Below are 27,765 nucleotides of genomic sequence, written 5' to 3'. Positions count from 1 at the left end.
AATGAATTTCAACACATAAATTGTGATAACTTTTCATCTACTCTCATTAATTTTCCATAAGATTTCTTAGTTTGGCAATGCTTTCACATTCTTTTTTCTTATACAAGATGCCCGAAAAGTCTTCATGCACTTAAAACCTATTAAAGCTATCAGAGCTTAAAACTGCACAAAGAATTTTGGGGCATCCTGTATAATTGTAGTTAGGGTGTATTCTATTTTTTGGGGTAGGGTAGATTAAAAAAATAATTTTCTTTTTTTTTTTCTATTTTATTTATTTTTTTTTTTTTAAGTTTTAATATTATTTTATTTGGTCATTTTCATACATTATTCACTGGAAACAAAGATCGTTTTCTTTTCCTCCCCTCCCCCCCCCCCCCCCCCCCCCCCCCCCCGCCTTTCCCTCTCCCATAGCCGACGCATGATTCCACTGGTTATCACATGTGTTCTTGACTCGAACCCTTTTCCCTGTTGTTGGAGTTTGCATTATAGTGTTCATTTAGAGTCTCTCCTCAGTCTTATCTCCTCCAACCCTGTGGTCGAGCAGTTGCTTTTCAGCGGTGTTTTTACTCCCACAGTTTATCCTCTGCTTGTGGGTAGTATTTTTTTTTTTTAGATCCCTGCAGATTGTTCAGGGAAATTGCATTGATACTTATGGAGAAGTCCATCACCTTCGATTGTACCACAATGTATCAGTCACTGTGTATAATGTTTTCCTGGTTCTGCTCCTTTCGCTCTGCATCACTTCCTGGAGGTTGTTCCAGTTCACATGGAATTCCTCCACTTTATTATTCCTTTTAGCACAATAATATTCCATCACCAACATATACCACAATTTGTTTAGCCATTCCCCAATTGAGGGGCATCCCCTCATTTTCCAATTTTTGGCCACCACAAAGAGCGCAGCTATGAATATTTTTGTACAAGTCTTTTTGTCCATTATCTCTTTGGGGTACAAGCCCAGCAGTGCTATGGCTGGATCAAAGGGCAGACAGTCTTTTATCGCCCTTTGGGCATAGTTCCAAATTGCCCTCCAGAATGGTTGGATCAATTCACAACTCCACCAGCAATGAATTAATGTCCCCACTTTGCCACATCCCCTCCAGCATTCATTACTTTGCATAGCTGTCATGTTAGCCAATCTGCTAGGTGTGAGATGATACCTCAGAGTTGTTTTGATTTGCATCTCTCTGATTATAAGAGATGTAGAGCACTTTTTCATGTGCTTATTAATAGTTTTGATTTCTTTGGCTGAGAATTGCCTGTTCATGTCCCTTGCCCATTTGTCAATTGGAGAATGGCTTGATTTTTTGTACAATTGATTTAGTTCTTTATAAATTTTAGTAATTAAACCCTTGTCAGAGGTTTTTATGAAGATTGTTTCCCAATTTGTTGCTACCCTTCTGATTTTGGTTACATTGGTTTTGTTTGTACAAAAACTTTTTAATTTGATGTAATCCAGATTATTTATTTTGCATTTTGTAATTCTTTCTAATTCTTGCTTGGTTTTGAAGTATTTCCCTTCCCAAAGGTCTGACATGTATACTATTCTGTGTTCGCCTAATTTTCTTATAGTTTCTTTCTTTATGTTCAAGTCATTCATCCATTTTGAATTTATCTTGGTGTAGGGTGTGAGGTGTTGATCTAAGCCTAATCTTTCCCACACTGTCCTCCAATTTTCCCAACAGTTTTTATGAAATAGTGGGTTTTTGTCCCAAAAGCTGGGATCTTTGGGTTTGTCATATACTGTCTTGCTGAGGTTGCTTGCCCCCAGTCTATTCCACTGATCCTCCTTTCTGTCTCTTAGCCAGTACCAAATTGTTTTGATGACCGCTGCTTTATAATATAGGCTGAGATCTGGGACTGCAAGACCCCCTTCCTTTGTATTTTTTTTCATTAATTCCCTGGGTATCCTTGATCTTTTGTTTTTCCAAATGAACTTTGTTATGTTTTTTTCTAAATCAGTAAAAAAAATTTTTGGGAGTTCCATGGGTATGGCACTAAATAGATAGATGAGTTTGGGTAGGATGGTCATTTTTATTATATTGGCTCGTCCTACCCATGAGCAGTTAATGTTCTTCCAATTGTTCAAGTCTAGTTTTAGTTGTGTGGAAAGTGTTTTGTAGTTGTGTTCATATATATCCTGTGTTTGTCTCGGGAGATAGATTCCTAAGTATTTTATTTTGTCTTGGGTAATTTTGAATGGGATTTCTCTTTCTAGTTCTTGCTGCTGAGCTGTGTTGGAATTATATAGAAATGCTGATGACTTATGTGGGTTTATTTTGTATCCTGCAACTTTGCTAAAGTTGTTGATTATTTCAATTAGCTTTTTGGTTGAATCTCTAGGATTCTTTAAGTAGACCATCATGTCATCTGCAAAGAGTGATAATTTGGTCTCCTCCTTGCCTATTTTGATGCCTTCAATTTCTTTTTCTTCTCTAATTGCTACTGCTAGTGTTTCTAATACAATGTCAAATAATAGAGGTGATAATGGGCATCCTTGTTTCACTCCTGATCTTAATGGGAATGGATTTAGTTTATCCCCATTGCAGATGATATTAGCTGATGGTTTTAGATATATACTGTTTATTATTTTTAGGAATGACCCTTCTATTCCTATGCTTTCTAGTGTTTTTAGTAGGAATGGGTGTTGTATTTTATCAAAGGCTTTTTCTGCATCTATTGAGATAATCATGTGATTCTTGTTGGTTTGCTTGTTGATGTGGTCAATTATGTGGATAGTTTTCCTAATGTTGAACCAGCCCTGCATCCCTGGTATGAATCCTACTTGATCATGGTGGATGACCCTTCTAATCACTTGCTGGAGTCTTTTTGCTAGTATCCTATTTAAGATTTTTGCATCTATATTCATTAGGGAGATTGGCCTATAGTTTTCTTTCTCTGTTTTTGGCCTGCCTGGCTTTGGAATTAGTACCATGCTTGTGTCATAAAAGGAGTTTGGTAGGACTCCCTCTTTGCTTATTATGTCGAATAGTTTGTGTAATATTGGGGTTAACTGTTCTCTGAATGTTTGATAGAATTCACTGGTGAATCCATCAGGCCCTGGGGATTTTTTCTTAGGCAGTTCTTTGATGGCTTGATGGATTTCAATTTCTGATATGGGATTGTTTAAGAAAACTATTTCTTCTTCTGTTAGTCTAGGCAATTTATATTTTTGTAAATATTCATCCATATCACCTAGATTGGTAAATTTATTGCCATATAGTTGGGCAAAGTAGTTTTTAATGATTGCCTTAATTTCCTCTTCATTTGAGGTGAGATCCCCCTTTTCATCCTTGATGCTATTAATTTGCCTTTCTTCTTTCCTTTTTTTAATTAAATTAACCAGTACTTTGTCTATTTTGTCTGTTTTTTCAAAGTACCAGCTTCTAGTCTTGTTTATTAGCTCAATAGTTCTGTCACTTTCTATTTTATTAATTTCTCCCTTAATTTTTAGGATCTCTAGTATGGTTTTCTTCTGGGGGTTTTTAATTTGTTCATTCTCAAGTTTTTTGATTTGCATTTCCAATTCCTTGGTCTCTGTCCTCCCTAATTTGTTAATATATGCACTCAGGGATATGAATTTTCCTCTAAGTACTGCCTTGGCTGCATCCCATAAGGTTTGAAAGGATGTTTCGCCGTTGTCATTTTCTTCAACGAAATTGTTAATTGTTTCTATGATTTCTTCTCTAACTAAATGATTTTGGAGTATCATGTTATTTAATTTCCAATTAATTTTTGATTTGGGTCTCCATGTACCCTTGCCGATCAATATTTTAATTGCCTTGTGATCTGAAAAGGCTGCAGTTAATATTTCTGCTTTTCTGCATTTAAGTGCCATGTTTCTATGACCTAGTGTATGATCTATTTTTGTGAATGTGCCATGTGGTGCTGAAAAGAAGGTGTATTCTTTTTTGTCCCTATTTATTTTTCTCCATATGTCTATTAATTCTAATTTTTCTAAGATTTCATTCACCTCTTTTACCTCTTTCTTATTTATTTTTTGATTTGATTTATCTAAATTTGATAGTGGTTGGTTCAAGTCTCCCACTAATATGGTTTTACTGTCTAATTCCTCCTTCAATTCTCCTAGTTTCTCTATTAAAAATTTGGATGCTATACCATTTGGTGCATACATGTTGATTAGTGATATTTCCTCATTGTCTATACTTCCTTTTAGCAGAATATATTTACCTTCCCTGTCCCTTTTGATCAGGTCTATTTGTACTTTGGCTTTGTCAGATATCATGATTGCAACTCCTGCCTTCTTTCTATCGGTTGAGGCCCAAAAGGTCTTACTCCAACCTTTAATTCTAACCTTGTGAGTGTCAACCCGTCTCATATGTGTTTCTTGAAGGCAACATATGGTAGGGTTTTGTGTTCTAATCCAGTCTGCTATTTGTCTGCGTTTTATGGGTGAGTTCATCCCATTCACGTTCAAAGTTATGATTGTTATTTGTGGATTCGCTGGCATTTTGATGTCTTCCCCTAGTTCTGACCTTTCTTCTTTAGCTTTCTCCTTTTGAACCAGTGATTTACTTTAGGTCGGTCCCCCTAGTCCCCTCCCTTGAGATGCTTCCCTTTCTAGCCCGTCCCTTTTTATGCTCCCTTCCCCTCCCCCCTCTCCTTCCCTCCCTTTTTGTGCTCCCTCCCCCCTCCCCCTCCTTAATTTTCCTTTCTTTCTTGCCCTAATGGATAAGATAGAAATCAGGATCCCACTGGATCTAGATGTTCTTCCCTCTCAGATTTGATTTCACTGAGAGTAAGGTTTAAGTACTTCCACTTCACGCTCTCTTCCTTTCCTTCTCATATGAGAGTTCTTCCCCTCCCCTTCCCATGTGTATCTTTATATGGGAAAGTTTATTCTATTGATTCCCCCCCTATTTCTTGAAGTTAATCTTAGTATTATCACGGTTCCCCCCTCCCTTTTCCTTTTTTTGCCCCAACTTTCCCCAAATCTTCTTGATTCCCCAATCTTTCCCTATGCATGTTTCTTCTAACTACTCTTATGATGATACAATTTATGAGAGTTACACAAAACATTTTCCCCACATATTAATATATATAATTAGATGTAAATGTAGTCCTTATAGAAGAGAGTTTGACTTAAAGAGAAAGATAAGATTTATCTCCTTTTCCCTTTCTTTCATATTTACCTTTTCATGTTTCTCTTGCTTTCTGTGCTTGGATATCGAACTTTCCACAGAGCTCTGGTCTTTTCTTAGCAAATGCTTGGAAATCTTCTATTTTGTTGAATGCCCATACTTTCCCCTGGAAGTATATAGTCAGTTTTGCTGGGTAGTTGATTCTTGGTTGGAGACCCAGCTCTCTTGCCTTTCTAAATATCGTGTTCCATGCTTTGCGGTCTCTTAGTGTGTTAGCCGCTAAGTCATGTGTGATCCTTATGGGAGCCCCCTTATATCTGAAGCTCTTCTTCTTGGCTTCTTGTAGGATTTTCTCCTTTACTTGGAAACTCTTGAATTTGGCAATTACATTCCTAGGCGTTGTCTTTTGGGGATTTAGTATAGAAGGTGTTCTATGAATCCTCTCTATTTCTATTTTGCCCCCTTGCTCCAGAACGTGGGGGCAATTTTCTTTTATAATCTCCTCTAGAATAAAATCCAATTTGTTGTTTACCTCTGGTTTTTCTGGGAGACCGATGATACGGAGATTTTCTCGCCTTCCTCTGTTCTCCAGGTCCGTGACCTTCTCAGTGAGATATTTTCTGTTTTCTTCCAATTCATTAATTGTTTGGGTTTGCTTTATTGATTCTTGCTGTTTTATCATCTCACTTTCTTCGAGGTCCTTAATTCTGGTCATTAGGGACTGGATTTGCTTTTCAGCCTTGTCTGCCCTTGTATTGGCTGCTTCGAGTTCTTTTTCCAATTGAGCAGTCTTATCTGTCAGACAGCTGATCTCTTTCTCCCATTTTTCTTTCCAGAAGGTTTCCATCTTTTGGATAAGTTCCAGTTTGAGATCTTCCAGAGCTTGTTGATAGTTTCCATTTTGGGAGGCGTGTTCTGAATTTTTTTGGATTTCCTCTTCATTCTCCTCTTTCCCTTGGGTACTTCCACCATAAAAGTTTTCAATAGTCACTTTTTTCCCTTTCTTCCTGGAGGCTTGATTTTGGGCCATGTGAGCCATCCCTTTGGTGGTTTTATTTCCCTTTCCTTTTTGGTCTGGGGTCTGGGTTATAAGAGTGGTTTTTCTGTGAATTTAGGTTGCTTCAGACTAGTTCTTCCCAGCCTCCGAGCCCAGGTATTCAGCTCCGCCCAGATAATCCGTGCGCCTTGTTCAGCGCAGCCCGCCCGAAGTCCGCTGGCTTCTCCAGTGAAAGCGCCCTGAGACGTTTTTTCCTGGCAGTCCCCAGATCCCAAGGACCCTGGAGTGCCCCCCCAGACAGAGACGCTCCCCACTCACTCGCTGTCCTGGTGAGCGCTCAGGTAGCTCACTCTGGTTTAGTGGGGGAGGTGGGGTGGGGGAAGGGCGGCTCAGTTCACTTTTCTGTGCAAGCTTTTCCTTCTTATTTTAGTGTGGAAATGTTCAAGCCCCACGTACCTTTGCCTCTGTGGGGTACTGGGGAGTCCTTCTGTTCCTCCAAAGGTGATTTTATGCTCCTTTGATGTAGTCTATTTCGTTCGGTGCTGGGGAGAGGAAACGTGCGGCGTCTAGATTGCAGCCATGATTACCCGGAAGATAACATTCTTTTTTAAAACCCATACCTTCTGTCTTAGAATCAATATTTCAGTATTAGTGTTAAGGGCTAGGCAACTGGGATTAAGTGACTTGCCCAGGGTCACACAGGAAGTGTCTAAGGCCAGACTTGAACCTAGGACCTTCTGTCTCCAGGCTTTCCTCTATTCATTGAGTCACCTAGCTGCCATAAAATAACATGTTTTTTAAAAAATAAAAATAATGCATTGTATTTATATGACTGATAAGATTTTGTCTTCAAACCATGTGACAACAGCATAGAATAGCTTCTTTGAAAAACTTGCCATGGAGATGTTCAAAGGCATCCTTGGAAAGAGAACACAAAGAAAAAGAAATCTCCCTAAGGAGACGGTGGTTCCCCCTAAATGGGAAAAGGACCCAGGGACTTCCACCACTACATGAAAGAACCCCCACTGCATTGTCTTCATAGATCAGATCTGGGTGGCCTTTTGTAATTGAACTTTAGGAAGAAAAGTTTATGTACAAGCCCTACATTTACTACCCTTAGGTACCAAATCTCAATTTCTGCCAAAAGAGTTGGCACATATTCTTTTTATATAATGTTTGGTAAATCTAATAATAATAATCAAATAATAATGTTTATATTTTTATATCTAATAATAATAATAATAATAATAAATGTTTGATAAATCTAAGTGAACCAAAGCTGAAATTTGTAAGTTTTCCTTACAGAATTAAAAAAAAAAACTTTTAAAGAGCAGTACAAAAAAGTAAAAAAAAAAAAGACTTCTTAAACATACTGCTCATGTGTTTTGTGCAGGTAGGGAAGAAGTATTACATTTCCCAGTGCCAAAACAAAAACAAAAAACCCCCAAGGTAAATAAAAAGTAATTGAAGTAAAAATCTTTGTTGAGAATAAACATCCTGATCAAAAAGGGTGATAATTAGAAGTAGATAGATGGTATAGTGGATAGAGTGTAGACACTGGAGTCAGGAGGACCCAAGTTCAAATCTGACCTCAGACACTGGCTAGCTGCATGACCCTGGGTGAGTCCCCTACCTCCAAATGTTTAGCCTTTACCACTCTCCTGCCTTGGAACTAGTACATAGTATCAATTCTTTTTTTTTTTTAAACCCTTACCTTCTGTCTTGGAGTCAATACTGTGTATTGGCTCCAAGGCAGAAGAGTGGTAAGGGCTAGGCAATGGGGGTCAAGTGACTTGCCCAGGGTCACACAGCTGGGAAGTGTCTGAGATCATATTTGAACCTAGGACCTCCCGTCTCTAGGGCTAGCTCTCAATCCACTGAGCTACCCAGCTGCCCCCCATAGTATCAATTCTAAGACAGAAGGTAAAGGTTTAAAAAAAATCACAAAAGAACTACTAAGGTCACATACAATTTCTGATAAGGAGATTTCAAGAAATGAATGGTTGGAAAATTCACTACATTTAATTCATACAAAAATATGTGATCCCTCCCCCCAGACTGAAGTTATAATTAAAATGACAATTATAGAACGAAATCTCCTTGAGGGCAAGGACCGTTTCCTTTCATGTTTATATTCACAGAGCTTAGTATGATGCTTTCCATACAGTAAGTGCTTAATATTTGTACAATTAAATTAAACTTTAAACCTCATATTCCCCTCTACAGGTACCTTCTCTAGGTAGGAAAATCCAAATATGCATCTAATAGGACCAACGTCCTAAGGCAAGATGATAACCCAACTTTATTTCCTCTTGCTTGGTCTGGGGTAATGTCTGTAGTTTGGAGCTCCAAGTGTTTTTGGCAAGGGAGAAATATATCCAGAGAGAGACTGGAGAGTTTAAACCTGAAAAGAAACCAGGGCTTGGATTAGTGGTGAGGGAAAAGGGTTTAGATTTGTCCTGCTGAGCCGTACAAGATGAAAAAGTAGGACCCACCAAGAGAGGAAAGCTGGAAAAAAGCAGGCTTCACAGATCAACAGAAGAAAAGCTTCCGCAGAAATGAAAATTGTTCAAAGGCGGAATAAGCTACTAGTTTCCCTCAACAAGTACATACTGTATTTACTTAAAGTGAATTAAGGACTTGCTATGTGCTTTCTCACAACAGTGTGTTTCTTGTCACTGGAGATTTTTCAGAAAGGCTAGATGATTGCCTTTGGGAGATTAACTATTTTAATACTTAACTGGACTAGATGACCTCTGAGGTCCCTTCCAATCTCATGCATGATTATTTCATCAATGTGGCCATTGCACAGTATTGTTGGGATTAAAACTAGACCTGCTAGTGGAATAGTGGATTGAAGGCTGGACCTAGAGTCAGGAAGACTGGGGTTCAAATCCAGCCTCAGAGGCTTAGCATACGTCTTTGAACAAGTCACACCCTTCTCAAACCTCAGTTTCCTTGTTTGTAAAGTCAGGATAATAATATCTACTTCCTAGGATTGTTGTGAGGATAGAATGAGAAATGATTTGCATAGTATTTTGTAAACCGTAAAGAGCCATATAAATAGGAATGATTATTATTACGAAGCTGATATTAGCTATTTGGATAGTGAGTCCCATGTCACTGGAAGTTCAAATAGTGACTGAATGATAACTTACTTGTTGAGGATGCTGTCGATGGGGATCATGATGGAGATAACAGAGTGAACTAGATGACCTCTATGTTTCCTTCCAACTCTGAGATTCTATTAAGCTCTTTGGAATATCCTTATGGTACAAAATACTGGTCCTCTGAGGAAAGATTGTACTTTCTGAAACAGCCAAAAGTTATTTGGAACCAAGTCTGGTGAGTAAGCTGGATGATCAAACTGAATAATAGCATTTCTGTTTTAAAAAAATATAACTATGAAGTAATGTGACATTTTGTTCTATTGCTAGTAAAATGGTTGAGAAAGAACTTCCCAGGAATATTTTGAGCGTGTTAAAAAATCCCAATATAACTAGTTAGAAAGACCCTCTTCCTTTGAATACATAGTCTACAATGTTTATTAAAAGATAAATTAAACGTTTTAATACAACTAGTGTAGGGCAGGCAACCCACAAATACATCCCATTTTGTTGTGTCCCTTTATGAATGTCTGTCTCAAAAATAAGTCTACAGTAGATTTCTTTCTATATACTTGTTATCTCTTTGTATTGGGAAGTACTCTAAGGTTAGTATTATTTTTTAAACTCTTACCTTCTGTCTTAGAATTGATTCTAAGGTACAAGAGTGTAAAGGGCTAAGCAACTGATATTAAGTGACTTGGCAAGGGTCACACAACTAGAAAGGGTCTGAGGCCAGCTTTATATCTAGGTCTATTCCTCCCACCCTGACTCCAGGTATGGCACTCTAACCACTGTGCTATCTAGTTGCCCCTCTACGTTTATTTTTGCTGTTCTCATGTCCATCAGGGTTCTATCTTGATCTCAGGTATTTATTAAATAATTCCTTCCAAGATTTTCATTAATAATATCTTAAAAAAACCCAAACCCCTCTCTTCTCTCTTAGAATCAATATTGTGTATTGGTTCCAAGGCAGACGAGTGTTAAGGAGTAGGCAATGTAAGTTAAATGACTTGACCAGGATCACACAGCTAGGAAGTATTTGAGGTGACATTTGAATACAGGACCTCTTATCTCTAGGCCTGGCTCTCAATCCACTGAGCCACCTGGTTGCCACCATTTTTAGCTAATAATATCTCAAAGAGCTTTCCAACTATATTTGAAACTTTATGGCACACTTTTAGTTTAGTTTTAATTAATTAAATTTTAGTTTGATTAATTATTAATTTAATTAATTAATTTAATGAATAATTATTGTTGATTTAGTGTTTATGTATATATTTTAAATGATAAAGCATTTATTTCTTCTTTCTTCCCACATGTCCCCTCCCTAAAAAAGAAATTTAAACCCCTGGTAACAAAATAAGCATCATGAAGCAAAATAATTTCTACATTGGTCATGTCCAAGTATCCTCATTCTCATGTCTCATTCTGTATCTTGGTTCCTCAGTTCTTTGCAATGAAATAGGCAGTGTTCTTCATTGGTCATTTGGTTAGTTGATCATTGCATTGATCAAAGTTTTTAAGACTTTCAGAATTGTTTCTCTTCATGATCTTCATTTTATAATGTATAAATTGTTTACCTGGTTCTGTTCAATTCACTAAATTCATATGTTTCTTTGAAACTTTCTTTCTTAGAGAATAATAGTGTTCTGTTACATTCATATACCATAATTTGTCCAATTGCGTGTACATTCCTCATTTGAGTATCACTTTAGTTTTCAATTCTTTGCCACTACAAAAACAATATTTTTGTAATATGGAAGACTTTCCTTTTTCTTAGATCTCTTTGGGGATATTACTGGGTCAAAGGAGATGGGTAGTTTAGTTACTTTTGGACCATAGTTCCAAATTGCTCTCTAGAATGACTCAATCAATTCAAAACTTTCCAAAAAGTTTCCAATATTATGTAGCTCCATCAACAATGACTTAGTATGGATGTTTTTCTTAGTCCCTCCAGCCTAGCATTAAGCTTGAAAAGTGGTCTGGTAAGGTTTGCAGAAAAAGTTATAAAAATAATCATACCTTTTCCTCCAGTAATTTCAACCCAATAATTCCATTGTTTAGAATATTCCCCAAAATCATTATTGAAAAAGAGATATCTTTTTAGATTTTCATAGTAGTATTTGTAATTGAAAAAACTGGAAACAAAAGACCCAATATACATCAAAATGTTCATAGCAAGATTGTTGTGTGAATAAAATGAGAAAATATGCATAAAATGCTTTGAAAATCATGAAATTATATGTTGTTGTTGTTGATTCTTCATTTTTTAAAGACCAATGACATCATGATGACTGATGAATTGACTTGTTTGTGAATTGGATTTGTGAGGCAGAATTGTGCAAAATAGTTTCAATGACTCTTTTAGACTCTTACGGAGTCATCAAAGTCCAGTGGCAGGACAAAAGTCGGGATGATGGGGGATGGATACAGTGTATGACAATTGGTGGCTTTGATGTCTGATAAAGCTTCATGTGCTCCACAGCACTTGTTTCTCTCGCCTTGATTACCATTGGAACAAAAATTATATGTAAATGTTAGCTGTTGTTATTGTTTTTATTATAGCAATAACTTTTATAGTAGCAAAGAACTGGAAACAAAGTAGATCTCTACTGATAGAGAAATGGCTGAACAAGTTATGGTATTATGGTACAAGAATGTAATGTAATATTATTGTGCCATAAGAAAATGAATATGGTGAATACAGAAAAGCATCTAAAGATGTGTATGAACCAACAGAAAGTGAACTAAGCAGAACTAGAACAATACACTAACGATGTGAATGGAAAGATCAGCAACAAAGCAATAAAAATTCAATGTGTTAATTACAATATGAAATTGCAATGATCAAGCTTGGTCCTAAAGAAGAGAGATGAGAAGGTGCTTTGCCTCCATCTTGGTAAAGGTGAGGATCTATGGGTCTCTGTGACGTGATATATAATACTGAACTTGATTGATGGGTTGGGTAATTTTGCTCACCTGTTTTTTTTTTTCCCTCTCTTTTAAATTCTTGTTGTAAGCAATATCTCCAGTAGGAAGACATATTGAAAAATGTAGGTGATGTAAAAACAAAAAAGATATCAATAAAAATTCAAGCTAAATAAATCTGGACATTCAATCTTAATGTTCAACAGTAGGAGCATGGTTAAATAATTATACCATTAATGTAATGAAATTGAGATTGGCAATGTAGCATCCCAAGCATATTCACATCTATGAAATATAAATGACTGTATGATTACTGTGTCTCCAAGCATAAGGTTATACCAATGAGGTTTGTGAAGGTAACCTTGAACAGGCCATGCAGCCCTTGGCTAAGACAAACTCATTAACATGCTCGGAGTCAATTCCCTGGGAAAGCTCGGTTTGCAATTTACACGCCCAAAGGTGTTCCCTCTACCTTGCCACCCAATCTTGATTGTCTATACTTTGTGATGTGGTTACTACTTCCTTGGGAGTACCGCCCAAGCAGGACAGGAATAAAATCCAGAGGCAATCCCATGAACTTCCTCTTGGCTCTTGGCCTTTCCCTTCCATGGTGCTCCACTGGGCTCCTCAATGACTATCTCTCTCTCTCTTCTTGACCTTCTCCTTCCCCGAGGCTGTAACCATCTCGGCCTGCATTCCCTATCTTAATCTCCTCATCCACCTCGTGTTCCTTTATACTCATACTCTCCTATCAAAGGGAGTATCATAGGGATTGCCTGCCCTATCCAACCACTGACTTGTCCGTGTCTTTCATTTCCACCCTGGTTCTCGGTTCCTACCTCTCCTCGGGTCCCATCACAAAGGGGAGCCCCTTCCCTTGTGGGACCCTGCTGGTCAGGGAAGTCCATTAAGGAAAAACCCCACAGGCAAACAAAGAATGTAAAGAAATATGGAAGGATCTTGACTAAATAAAGCAAAGTTTAAAAAAATAAAGCAAAACCAGAAGCACACATTAATTATCATCATTTTTGGTCTCATCTAGATCTATGATTTCTTTGATAAGGGGAACTCTTGACTTAGAAATTCCTTCCATTAAGGAAGATCTTTAGTTATCTACAATTTATAGTCTTGGAGATTTGCCTCAGGGCATTAAGAGAACTTATCCAGGTACAAGCAGCACCAGGTACAAGGTGTCAAGGTTAGAGGTTCTGATGCCAAGCTGCCTCAGTCAATAAAGTTTACTACAAAGATGAAATCATAAGTCCAGACAAAATAAAGTAATCCATTTTTAAGAATATGAGGCTTAGCATAATTGATAGAGGAAGCAGGATAAGATCAAGAGGATCTGAGTTGGTTGGGTTTGGAATGGAAGAAGGTCATTTCTTTCACTGAGACAAGAAGGAGGAAAATGTATAAATGCTACATAAAATCTTTGAGATGCAAAGGCCATTCCTCTCATGGATTGTACCGTGACATAAGAGAAAAGGGAGATTGGTAACTTGAGGACTTTGGTATGATTGTTATTAACAAGGAAAAAAAAACAACTCCTGAGCACAGGGAAGACCCATTGAAAATGTGTATGAATTTGAAATGGATCACACCTACCAGCACTTTTTGTGTTTTATCTTTAGCAAAATAGGAACAGTAGTAGAAAAAGTAGATTTTGGTAACCCACAGCTGGAGGCTGACATAAAAGGTGAAAGTCACCATAATGCTAGAAGAATTAAATGGCTGGCTTTGGGCTTGAGGCTAGATAGGGAAACAAAGTCAGATTAGAATATCCTCACGTTAGCATGAGGATGTATGTGAAGATTGGCTTCAGAGTATATTGCTTTCAATGACCTATTGCACTATTTAGTGGAAAATATCATCCAGAAAAAGGATAATCAGAAAATGGGACATGTTGCATGATAAGAGATGTGCTGAATTTTAAGTCAGGATTTGGGTTTCAAACCTGTCTCTGATACTACCCGTGACCTTGGATAGACAATTGTCTCTTTTGGCCTCAGTTGCCTCATCGATTAAATTAATATGCTAAACTAGATGATCTTTAGGACCTCTTCCAGGTCTAAATCTATGAGTAGGTCATGAGAGAGAGGATGACATATATATTGCTCAAGTATTACACTGGTTTCCAGGATTTTAATATATCCATTAAAAGGATAGAGAAAAAGGTCTCTATGTGTTAGGTGGAACCTTTGTGAAAGTAATAGGGGAGCAAAACACAGCTCCTTCTCAGTCGCTTTTTGCTGGATCTTCATCCAAGTTATGCTTGCTAACCACTGGGACCCTCTAGAGCAGCGGTTCTCAACCTCTCAATTTGTAGTCATGAGAATACATAATGCATATCAGGGATTTACATTCCAAATCATAACTAGCAAAATGACAGTTTTGAAGGAGCCTCCAAAATAATTTTTTGGTTTGGGGTCACTGCAACATGAGGAACTGTATTGTGGGGTCACGGCATTAGAAAGATTGAGATCCGCTGCTCTAGAGCCCTCTTCTCTCTCCCAAAACTCCTTCACTTGGTGATCTCATCAGCTCCCATGGATTCAGTTATCATTTCTATACAGATGATTCTCAGATCTACATATCCAGCCGTAACCTCTCTCCTGATCTCTAGTCTCTCAATTCCAACTTTTTATTGAACATCTTGTGCTGGATAGTTTTTAGACATTTTAAACTCAACATGTTGAAAATTGAACTCATTATCCTGGGATATGTGGGGTGTTCTGGGAAGCCTAGTTTGTTTGGTGTGGGGGCTTATTGAGTCCTTTTAGGGGCTGCTTTCTTCCTTCAGTGCCCATCTGCCACCCAACTTTCATCTTTAGCTCCAAAAAGCTGTAGCACACACAGTGGCCACAACCTGGTAAGCCTTTTTTGGCAGATGAGCTAAATCATGCTGAGGGTAACTGGCAGGCCTTAAGCCCATCAATAAAAGTTATGGGGTGTGGAGATTTCTCCAGACAGAAGTGATAGATGAGAACAATTTGTTTCAGGCCATGAAGTGTTAAATTTAAAATTGTATCTCTAATAAAATATATTATTTTATGAGGTTTTTTAAGGATTATTAGAAATCAAGGAATAAAGAAGATACAAAATAAAAACCACGTGCCCATGGCTTATTAGCCAATTCAGAACCCCCACACTTAGCTTACTTACTACATCATTGCAATGGAATGGAAGAGAGAGAGGGAGGCATTCCTGCCAGGTAAATACTAATTGTGATCTCATCAACCTGGGGACTCAGGTGAGATTATAGGGAATTCTGGGAAACACCAAGGACTTCTGGGGATTGAAGTCTGGGGTTCAAAATCTCCATTTTTACAGCAGGCATCTGAAATAGGAGCTATGGTGTGCTTAGAGCTTAGTCAGACACTGGAGATGCCAAGGTCATCTACTACATCCTGGGCCTTGCCAGTTGTCTTGATTTTTGTCTTGCCACTAGACTTAAATGACACTTGAAGAGAGATTAAGGCTGATGCCTTTGTGCAACTCTGCCTCACTTAAATCCAGATTATTCAAGAGTCAAAAGACATCATTAGTGATGTCATTTTGGTCCTCTTCAAGTATGAAGGACGACAACTATTCCTCTTCTAATGTCCCTATTATTGTCACAAATATCACCAGTTTTCCAGTCACCTTGACTGCCATTCTAGGTGCCATTCTCAAATCCTCATTCTCTCTCATCCTCAAAGCTAATCTTTTTCCAGTGCCTATTAATGTTACCTTTGTAAGATCTCTCATTTATACCCTTTCTCTTCTCTGACACTGCCACCATTCTGGTGCAGGTCACCCTAGATTACTGGATTTAATTAAAACAACATATTCTCAAGGCTATAGCCAGGAGAAGGAACCCTAAGCCCTTGGAAGTTGACAGCACAGGCAAGAAACCTGCTTTTCCATCCAAAAATGCCATCGGCAAGGTGTAGCCATGGTAGCTACAAAGTCCAAGGAGGTTTTGCTGGCTTGTTGCTAACTACGCCCTGGCTCCTAGGAAGGCAAAAGACTCCTTCCTCTAATATGTTACTTTTCCCAGTGTTTCTGACCTGATTGTGTCAGCTCTTATCGCCTTTTCCAGAGACATTCCATGGTTATGCACAGACTCGCTAAGGAATTCTAGAGATTCCAGTAGAGATCAGACTTGGGGGTTTAAAACACGTCTTGATAAATATCATTATAAGAATAGAACCCATCCACTTTTTTCTAGTTTAAGAAATTCTGTAATAGCTTGTTTATTTTCCTGCAAAATCATTATGAGAACAAATCCTATCTTTTTCTTTTTAAGAAACTGTAATAGTTTGTTTATTCACCTGCAAAATGTATAGAGATAGACATGCCACCATGGTCTTCCCATTACATATAGATGAACACAATGTTCTAGCACAATCCTAGTGCACACCACGCAGGTATTTCAATAATCTTAATCGACTTGGAACGAGTTCAGGAGGAAGGCAGCCCCATATTTCCTCCAGACTTTCCCAGTTCTAGAAAACTAGGAACTGAGAAGAGCCCAAAGCAAAGCCAGGCTACCCCTGTAGCAACATTCTCAACAGCATCTTGTTGAACTACCCTATATAACTATAACTGATGAAGGTGACAGGATCACAAAGTTTTTGCATCTTATAGCTCCCTATTCCTTTTTATATGGCTTTATCGTTAATCAGAAAGCAATTTCACATATGTGAACTCAGCTTCTCCCAACTGTTCTAGGAAAATAGGTACAGGAAAAAGTGAGCGTTGGTGAAACAGTTGGGGATTAACATAACTTAGGGAATGGTCTACTGTAAAGAAAAGGATGCTAAGGAAATGGTGGCCATGAACCCCAGGCAGGAGGGGGAAATAAAGTCAGGGAGGTAATTAAATTCAATTGAATGGAACTGAATTCAATAAGTACTTACCCTGTGCCATGTACCATTGTGCTACATGATGGGACACAAAAGTCAATGTCCTTACGTCCAATCAAGACTCATTTGTCAAGCACCTACTGTGGTATGGAAGCATTGAGCTCAAGGAACTTATACTGTCCTGGAGGGCATGTTTTGACTTGATGTATAAATTGGATTTAAGTAAGATAGAGTTGCACAAAGTCATCAGCCTCACTGTCTACCAAAGTCATCAAAGTCTAGACAAAGGCAAGACAAAAGTCAAGGCAACAGGTGATGGCCTGGGATGCAGTGGATGACCGTGGCTTATTCAACATCTAACTCCCGTACTCCACAGAACCTGCTGCCTGCTTTCATGGCTGTCAGAAGAAATTCTTCTCCTCTACCCTCTTTGCTGCAAGAAGTTTTCACATGCCAGAGGTAGACACCATCCTAACTCACTGATAGGTTTGAGGTCTGCCAGTTACTCACAGCCTGGGTTAGCCTGCCTGCCAATATGATTTACCAGGGTATGGTCACTGCACATGGAACAGCTTCTTGGAACCACAGGTGGCAGGTGGGCATCAAAGAGGGATGAGTAGTCCTGAAAAGGACTCGGCAAACCTTCACACCAGAAATTTCTGTCCTCTCTAAATACCGTGTTCTGGAGAAATAAAGGAAAACAAAGGGAATTGTAATATTAAGAATTCTAATACTGTTTTGCCAGACCTTATAAAAGTGTTTTTTTCAGGAGCAGATCTGATCTCTTAAGGCTACAACATATGTTTGAATTATTTTAACATTTTTTCTCACCAATAACCCTACTACTGAACTGAATCAGAGACAAGATGATGTCTTTTCTGACTCCATTCAGTTACCAGTAAAGAGTATATATTAATAATTCCTTGAAATCATGCTATAGAATATAGTCCAAAGACTGCTATTATTCCCTCATTTATTTTGTTCACATTTTTATTTATTTTTAAAATAAAATTTATTTTTATTATTCTGAACTTAACAACCAAAGAAGGAGAAAAATTCCTTGTAGAAATTTTATATTTATATTCATAGTTTTCTAAGTCAATAGGCAGCCCACAGGGATCCATATGTACAGTTTTGGGATCCCTGTTTTTATTTTATTTTTATACCACTGATGTATAGCTTGTTTCTAAAAATAGTATATTATTATTTGGTAATAGTATATTATTATGTGCTATAAAAAATGATGAGGGGGGCAGCTAGGTGGCTCAGTGGATACTTCTGAGCTATGTAACTCTGGGTAAGTCACTTAACCCTCATTGCCTAACCCTTATCCCTCTTCTGCCTTGGAACCAAAATACAATATTGATTCCAAGACAGAAGGTAAGGGTTAAAAATAAAAGAAATGATGAGCAGATAACAAATTGCTTATCCTCTCAGGAAAAGGAGAGGATAAGGAGAGATTAAAGGAGGGAGGGTCAGAAGAGAGAGAATTTGGGTCTTAAAAATGTTTTTTTAAATGACTGTTAAAATTTGTTTTTGTATTTAATAAAGGAAAAATAAGATAAAAAGAATTAATGGTTTCAGAAAAACTTGGAAAGTCTTGAAAGAAATGACAGAGTGGGGGGCAGCTGGGTAGCTCAGTGGATTTAGAGTCAGACCCAGAGACAGGATAGGTTCAAATCTTGCCTCAGACACTTCCTAGCTGTGTGATCCTGGGCAAGTCACTTAACCCCCATTGCTTAGCCTTTACCCTTCTTCTGCCTTGGAACCAATACATAGTACTGATTCCAAGACGTAAGGTAAGGGTTTAAAAAAAAAAGAAATGACAGAGTGAAACAAGTAGAATCAAGAGAATATTGTGTTTGAAGAGTAAATGTCAATGACTGAGTTATTCTGAGTAATGTGATTATTCATTTCAAATGGAAAAGAACTATGTATGAAGGAAGATGACATTCACCTCCAGAGAAAGAACTGATATATGAAGTCTGCATTATATGATTTTACATAAATATATATATTTATAAGAAATTTTGACCTTCTCTAATACAGAATTGTGAGGGAAGGAACAAAACAACTTAGAACTCAAGTGTAACAAAAAATAACTTTTAATAAGTATATAATAAATTTAATATGTTACTTTCAAAGCTGTCCTGCCTGTACTGCTTGTCTGAACTTTCTTCGGTTCTCTTTTATACATTTTAAAAATTGCTTTGAGGACCCTTAAAGCATCTTTCTTTTTTTTGGCAATATTATTACTAGTTCCCCTCTCCTTTTCAAATCTTTCCTCTTCAAGTGAAAAAAGAAAACTAGAATTTGTTAAGAAACATAATCAAGCAAAATGAATCCACAATTCGCCACGTCCAAAAATGTACATCTGGTCCTGAATGCTGTCAGGAAGTGGGCAGAATACCTCATCATCAGTTCTCTGGAGTTGTGGGCGTTTATTACTTTGATGAGGGCTCTTAAGTCCTTCAAAATTGCCTCTATTTATATCAGCAAGCGTGTTCTATCAAGTGTGTTCTAAGTCCCAAGCACCACATTAAGGGCTGGCCATATAAAGATGAAAATGAAACATCTTCTGCCTTATTTAAGCAGTTTAGAAACTCTTGGGTAGAAATGACATATCCGTGTATAAGTAAACATACAACACATCCAAAGTAAACGCAAAGGAATCTTGGGGTGGCACACTTGGACACTGCCTCCGAGGTTATGTATGTTTGTACAAACCTCAAGGGATTCTGCTTCTGATGTGTCGTTCAGCAAATGGCATGCATTGTGTGTTGAGCGTTGAGTTTAATGTTCTCTGATGTGGTTGATGGCACTGCACAATGGGACAGAGGTCAGTCTCCTTGGCTGAGTATGGAGTACTGTGTGGAGCCAGGGAGCTGGAGAAGATGAGCAGCCAAAGGCCCCCTTCCAGGTCTAGAATCCAGTGACTTCACAGTGTAGATCTTTGGCAGTTAGAAGTTGTTAGGGACAGTTTCCCCAAGGGCAAGTCACAGCAAGGCTACTTGTTGGCACCTTCAGACCTGAGGGTGAATAAGGAATGGAGAATGTTCAGAAGACAATTCCTAAGGTATTTCCAAACTGCTCTTTTGTGGGAAATTAAGCTGGTAGAGTTGGGGTGGGGATCAGGGACAGAAAGGCAGGTGTTGGATATTTGAACACATTTTAAGGTTTTCCCATTAGGGTTCAGTGAGGCTTTCACTACTTGAGTTTGGGGAATGTTGGAGCAGAGAACTTCATTCAGTCCCATTCCTCTTTCGCTGCTCCTTCAGATGCTTATCCAAAAGAGAAGATGAGCTTGCCAACCACTCTGATTCCTTGGCATATCTACTTTTGGTATGAAAGGAAATGTGCTGAGGTTAAGGCTACGAGATGAGTTTTCCAGGAATAAAAGCTATAAAAGCCCCCAATGGGGGCTTGAGACAGGGTGAGGTGAGCCAGATCATGAAGTCCTGCTTTCTTTCTGCAGATGCTCTTATTGTGTCTTCTAGTGACTGTGAGTCTCCCCAAACTAGAAAAATTCCTGAAGAAAAAGTATAGGACAGTCCAAACCAACCCAATCATATTCAAGGCCAAATAAGAGTCCCTATAATAAACCTTACTTTTTTTTGGAGTATGACTAGATGGAGAAGGTGGATGTGGGTCCCACAGCATCTCAGGGAGTTAAGAAGATCCAAGTTTTTTTTTCTATTTCTTTTTTAAATTTAGAATATTTTTGCATTGTTACATGATTTGTGGTTTTCCAAGTTTATTTTTAACCTCACGGCACTAAGGAAATAAAGTCAACCTTCATTTTAAAAAGTACCTTACCCAATTCTGGAATCAGACCTATAGCAGGTCATATCATGACTTGGGAGCACACAGTGTTTTAAAGTCAAAGCTGGTCTTAAGGGTTGTTTTAAATCTTGTGATGTGATTTGTGGGATATAAGGAGGGTAACTACTGAATAACAATCCCTAGTCCCCACTTGTCTGTTTTTTTAATTGAAAGATTTTATTTAATTAATTAATTTAGAATATTTTCCCATGGTTACATGATTCATGTTTTCCCTCCCCTCTTCTCCCCCATAGCTGATGTGCAATTCCACTGGGTTTTACTTATATCATTGATCAAGACCTATTTCCTTATTATTGATAATTGCACCAGGGTGATCGACTTGTCTGTTATTAATATTCAAAACATCACTGTTAGAGATTTGTTTGAGGAGCAATATATTATGAGAGGGATTTTAATGAGTTAACCATATAGAATACTCTCAGATGTTACAATAGCATAGAACATAGTTATAACATAACAGAATAAAACATAAACTACGATATTTAAATAGTTGTGAGTAGGCGGGGAGTATATTTGTCTCTTAACAGTGTTTTACTATAATTCTTGATATAATTTGAATATCTTGGAAGTGAATTAGACCATTACTGTGTGCGAGCATTCTCATTTGATATTAAATTTCCATTTTGATATGCAGTCTTCTAGAACCTATTTATTTCTCTCTAGAGCTTTGCCTCTAATTAGGGTATGCTAAAGTTACTCTATGAACATATGGGTCATTAGCATACCCTTCCCTTTCCCCAGACTTAATGCCAGTGGTCTGTCTATATTCAGTAGAATCTGAGCTCCCATATTGTCTTTGCATAGGAAAAAAGAACACCCAAGAGACGGGCTCTACGTATTGGAGCATTGAGTATGAGTGGGTCCAGTTCAGCATTAAACACTTCCACAGTGGATGCAGTTCCTTTTTCCTTTTGGCAGGACTAGTGTGGATAGTACAAAATCTATGGGATCTCTTATATCAACTCTAGTCTATAGTTGCACATTTAAGAACTTGTAAAGATGCAGACTCACTTGGAGACAGTTTTCATAGCCCCTTGGAGAGAATTTATACATATGCATGTAAATATATGAGGATATGTAAGTTTAAATCATGTTCATCAAAGGCAATAGAGAACCATCCAGCTTGGAATTTTTCACTCTCTCATAATGAGCCTCTTGGTATAAAATCATTCTTAGTTCCAAGACTCATTCCAAAAGAAAAATGGGAAATCCAATCAAAATGAATTAGTGCCACCTTCACCAAACCTTCCCTTTCTCCCAAAAATCTGGATAATTTGTCGCAAGTGAACAGGAGTTCAAGAAGCAAGGACAGGATGAGGGAAGATGTAAAATCTACAGAGGTAGGTAGATACAAGGATTCATACAGGTACAGATGAGTAATAAGTTCAGGACAAGTTCAGGATAGGTCACAATTACATAGACTAGAAAAAAGCAAAGCAGTATTTCCTCAATTCGGCAGGAAGTAGAATCCAGGCTATAAACCAAAGACGTCTATAAGTGTAGGGGTGTGTCAGGGTCCCATAACCTGGAGGACAAGCACACCTGTGAATATAGGGAAGTGCTATTCACATACTAGGTGCCCAATAAATATTTACTCAATAAATGAAAGGATGATCACTGACCTGTGATAGTTGACATCATCGCCACTGCAATGCCTTTCACCACAGTTCTGATTCCCAGAGATACTCACCCCACAGGAACACAAGCACACACATAGGGGGAAAGTCATTCAGGTAACAAAGCTCCCACAATGGAACTTCTCTGCATGCAGGCTTTCTTCTGGCTCATTTGTACTCCTTCCTGACAACACATTCAGCTCTGGAGCATGAGGACCAGTTTAAAAGCCCGACAATAATGCTTTTATAGCCTTTTCTAAGACGCTCCCCTTAGAGAAGGAAAGAGGCTGGAGCTCTAACCAGTTTTTTTTGGTAACAGCTTTACTTTCTGTTCCAGAGAGCAATTGTCCTGCCTTCCTGGTTATGGTAACTGTATTCCCACTCTGAGACTCAGTTCTCTCTGCTTTATTATGTTGGGAAGAAGATATCTGATTGGGTTTCTTTCAGTTTATTTGAGGAATTGGCATCCTTCTTATATACTGGCATCCTACATCCTCACCTGAAGTTGTTGGACACCTTCCCTTTTCTTCCTGAGCACAATTAAAGGCCAGAGAGAGCATCTCGGTGCACTCCCATCCAGCATTCTCTTCCATTTTCTTTTCCTCATTGCCCTTCTCTTGAAGGCCTGGTTAGTGCTAGTGTTTGTTCCTATCATTCCTTCTTTCCTCTTTGTTCTTTTAGGCTTCTCTGCCAAGAGTGTAAAACTGTTGGCTCTCACACCTTCCTCTCCTCCTGTTTCTTTCCAGTCAGCTGCAGAAAGGCTAAATGTAAAATCTCTGTCTACTTTAACTTTGAAAACAAGGGTGCCTGTATGTACTGTTCTCTTCATGACAAGGCAAGTTGGACAAACTCTCTCTTCAGCTTACTTTGTTCCATATCTCCAGCTATTATTTGAGAGAGTCTTTGAGGGAAGGGAAGTTGACCAAAGCAATGAATGACATAATTCCGTGAAGCCCCCCAATGAATAAAGTTGTGCCCATATAGTCTCTGGAACTTTGTAAAGATTCTCTAAAATGTCAATGGAGGATTTTTAGTGGGCTTCCTCCCTTTGGTTTACTTGCAGTTTAGACCAGGTGATTGGGGCCACCTTATTGAAAACACCTACCTATTTGCGGTTTCTTCTCTGTCCAGGTTTTTTGTTTTTATAAAATCTTACCTTTTGTCTTAGAATCAACATTATATATTGGTTCCAAGGCAGAAAAGTGGTAAGGACTAGGCAATGGGAATTAAGTGACTTGCCCAGGGTCTACAGCTAGGAAGTATATGAATTCAGATTCGAATCCTGAACTCTCCTGTCCCCAGGCATGGCTCTCTATCCACTGAGCTACCTGCCTGCCCCTTCTCTTCCTTAAGACTCCCTTGCCTTCTTAAGGTCTCTCCTTATAGTTCCTAGTCTAGAACCAATATTCCTTCATGGCTAGATAATCTAAGAAACCATATCAGAAGCATAGCATATGGTGACTATGTAATTCCACCCTTCACAGTACTGAAATCTTCAACTGATTCCCAGGGCATGGAGGATCCATGGAAGTCCTGGATAAGAAAACCACAGAATAAGAAGACATAATTGACAATCTGCACAAATGAGATGGGCTTGCATTTATGAGGTCCCATGTTAGAGGAAGCATAAATTGGTTAGGTGGATAGAGCAAGGAAAGAGATAATATGGGACTGAGTGAGGGTATTGATAATGGAAACTGGAAAAAAAGGAACACATATTTGAGAGATACTTTGCAGATATACTGGTCAGGTCAGGGAACACTGTTGGATATATAGTACAAGAAAGAGAAAAGGGTCAAATATATCAAGCTTGGATGACTGCTACCATTAATAGGAACATAGATGGTAGAAGTTTGACTTCAGCCGTGTTGAGGTCAATGTCCAGTATTGAAAGCAAGTGGAAATGTCCAGTAGACTCTTAGAAATTTGGACCTGGACCTCAGGAAAAAGCCAAGCTAGATGTATTGGTCTGGGAATCATTCCTATAGATAGGTCACAGCTCAAGTCATGGAAGTGAATACAATTTCCAAGAGAAACATAACCCCCCCCCCCAAAAAAAGGGAACTTTCCACAGTTAATGGTGGGAAGTTGAAAAGAAACCATCTAAGGAGTCTGAGAAGAAGGGTGCAGAGCGGTTTTTGTCATAGAATATAAGGTCCAGATGCAATGGGAAACACTGAAGAAATGTTGATCTAGATAAGACCTGAAAGACCGATTATGAGATTTTGACAAAGAGATTATTTTTGGAAAGTCATCACATTTTGAAGTCTAACATACTTTATGTATGTGATTATTTTTTATCATATGGGCTTAGAATATTACAGTTGGAGACATTACATTTCCCCCCTCCTCTCATCTCAAGATTATCCTTTCTCAATTATTGAAACTGCAGGAAGGGATTTGGAGAGATAAATTTTCTTAATTTTTAAAATTAATTTATTTGCTGGTTACATTAAAATTCCCAGATATCTCTCTCCCATCCTCCCTCCCCTTCTTGTACTAGAGAAAGCACCATTTGTTTACATAATTTCTTCCTTTGGTGGTGAGCATTCACAATTTGTTCTTCAAATATTAATTCTGTAGCTGTATTTAATGCTCTCTTGGTTCTACTTATTTTCCTTTTCAAAATTTCATGTAGGCCTTTCTATTTAAAAAATTAACTGTCTCATTATTTTTTACAGTGTAGTAGTATTCTATTAGTACTATTATTTTAAGGGATGTTTTGGTATATTACTTTGTGCCGATACAACTGCCTATCTATTCCAGACATGCATAAACATACAGATGAACCTAATTATGGTCATATTACTTAATGACCAACATGGAGATTCACTGAATTTCCTTGGGGTTCAATTCACTCTGGCAAGCTGCCAGCTTCTTCCATGTGGAATCATTCTTTGGGCTTCCCATCCTCCACAATCTCTAGAGCCCTGATGTGCTGAGTGCAATCTGTGGTGCCCATAACTGCTATTCATTAGACACCCTTCCATCATTTTCCTACTTTGGATCTCTATACATAGTAGCTCAAGAGCATACCCAGACTCCCTTGACCACCTTTTTTTGCCAAGTTCATAGCTACTGAAACAATCCCTGTTCCCATGGGATACTGAAGTCTGGGAAATTCCCTTGCCTTGCCACAGTGGGCATGGATGTCAGATAGATTCCTTTATTATGAGCATCCTGATGTGTCCCTATAATAAAAAGAATTAGTATTTGGTGAATGAAACACCTACTGTATATAGAATACTTTGCTAGATGTTCATGGAGATAGAAAGTTTGGACTAGACATGGTTCGTGTCCACAAGGAACCTGTAGTCTAATAGCGAAATAACATCCTAATACATCTTTATTATTTCTCCCTCAAATCAGTGCCTTCTTCCCAATTTTATCACTCTTAGTGATCAATTCATTAAATCTTAGCAACGGGTCAATGCCATGTTTTGATGAAGAAACATCAATATGGGTTTTGAGAGATTTAAGATAAATGATTGTTTTTACAACCTAAGACAAGTTTAAAATTGAAAATGGATGAAAATATCTTAACCTAAGAAGTGAGAGCATTTTAGAAGATATAGTCTTGTTATTGGAAGTTGGAAAGTATAGTACATAGCACTGTATTAGGTTCCTAGAATTGGTGACAAAAGAAATTAGAAGATATAATATTGATCCCAAGGATTTGTAATCTATTTATTTATTTTAAATTCTTAATTTCTGTCTTAGAATTGATACTAAGTATTGGTTTTAAGGCAAAACAATGATAAAGGCTGGGCAACTGGAGTTAAGTGACTTACTAAGGGTCCCACAGAATCTGAAATTAGATTTTAACTAAGGACCTCCTATATCCAGACTTGGCTCTCTCTCCACTGAGCCACCTAGCTGCCATTATTTGTCACCTATTTATACATAAACTGTATGAGAAACAATTAGAGGAGAAAGTTAGGCAGGACAAATGATATCTTAGTACTGTTGAATACAAAGTAAGAAAATAATTATAAGTTCACACTAAATATGTAAGGTTGTTTGAAGAAGGTGAACTTTGATGGAAGCAGAGAACACAGATTTTTCAGAAAGAAAAGTGCAGTGAAGAAATTCCAGGAATGGGTTAGGTGAGAAATACTAGTACTTTATAAAACAAGACTTTAACATATATATGTATGTATATATACATATATATATTTATTTATTCTCTCTACAAAAATCCTGTACATGACATACTGATGTGTATCTATCAAATAAAGGTAATATATACAGTATAGCCATCATAAGGTCCTTCAAAAATCTATGAAACAAAGCATCTAGAACATTAAATATAAAGAGATAGAGAAATTCCAGTTCTCCAACTCCATTGGACGGCTAAATATATCTTCCTACATACCCCATAGGCATCTCAAACATAACATGCCAAAGACAGAAATTCGTTATCTTTCCTCTAAACCTACCAACTTTCCTAACTTCTCTATTTCTGTTAAGGGCAAGACCATTCTTCCAATTACCCTTCTAGGGAAAAAGGGGAGTAACTGTCAAGACTGATCATCCACCTCACCCTCTGAGATGTTCTATAATTTTGCCTCCATGTGTTACCTAGCCAGAACATCCCCTAGCCAAGGAGGAGAAGAGACAGGAGAGTTCCCCTTTCAGCTTTCCAACAACACAAAGCTTCATGAAGCTCATGGAAGAATCCACCCAGAGGCCATATCCTGAGTTATGATGACAACTTATCTGAATTTATTCTTCAATGATTAACAAACTCCTATATCATCATACCCTCCCTTTCCCAGTGATTTTGAACCCAAAGCTGTTATTATTCAAACCCCATTCTCCATCTGTCACTTAACAAACTCCTTTTTTCCCATCTGCCTCAACAGATCTAAAGTTCCCCACAGCTTCCACAGGGCCTTTAGAAATACCTGTCCTGCAGCTAACAAATTTGCTTTCATTGTAGAACTTTTCTTTTTTTCCTTCCCTTCATCTTCTTGGTCTCATTGAGGCTTCACTCCCTTCCAATAACATGACTTTCCTGGCCACACTTTTTATCGCCTGTCCCTAATGCTGTTAACACACTGGATGAGGTGGTGGAGTTTAAGTTGGAATATTCCTTATTCCTTATTGCCAGCTCCATGATCTCTCTTTATCACCATCCTCCTTTGAGGTTCACTCAGTCCTTATTTATTACCCAATAAATATTCTAGTAGCTGTTGTAGAACACTACCTTCCTCAATGAGTTCAGTGGTTGACTCACAGTCTTTTTCTCCTCCCTAATTCCTTCTCATACTATAGGACATCAACATACATATGAATGCTCCCTCAAATACTCTAACCTTTCAG

General features: G+C 38.0%; 1 protein-coding gene and 1 long non-coding RNA gene across 4 annotated transcripts in view; one reads left to right on the top strand and one right to left on the bottom strand.

Moving 5' to 3' along the window:
* Positions 1 to 8,377: 8,377 nt before the first annotated feature.
* On the bottom strand, positions 8,378 to 10,373 carry LOC130453655 (uncharacterized). The gene is made up of 2 exons (XR_008911120.1): positions 9,258 to 10,373; positions 8,378 to 8,503 (listed from the first exon to the last, which is right to left on the bottom strand). It is a non-coding gene; the product is annotated as an uncharacterized LOC130453655 (long non-coding RNA).
* Positions 10,374 to 19,902: 9,529 nt separating this feature from the next.
* LOC100017669 (solute carrier family 15 member 2-like) overlaps positions 19,903 to 27,765 on the top strand; it is a 93,145-nt gene continuing 85,282 nt past the window's right edge. For all 3 annotated transcript variants that reach the window (XM_016433492.2, XM_016433490.2, XM_007494022.3), the window contains exon 1: positions 19,903 to 20,057. Coding sequence is in view for 2 of the 3 variants with exons in the window: in XM_016433490.2 (XP_016288976.1) it covers positions 20,028 to 20,057 (30 nt within the window). In the remaining variant the exon portion in view is untranslated. The remainder of the gene's footprint in view (positions 20,058 to 27,765) is intronic.

The sequence above is a fragment of the Monodelphis domestica genome, chromosome 4 (genome assembly GCF_027887165.1).
Source record: "Monodelphis domestica isolate mMonDom1 chromosome 4, mMonDom1.pri, whole genome shotgun sequence".
Lineage (NCBI taxonomy): Eukaryota > Metazoa > Chordata > Mammalia > Didelphimorphia > Didelphidae > Monodelphis > Monodelphis domestica.
This window is presented reverse-complemented; position numbering and strand designations above follow the sequence as displayed.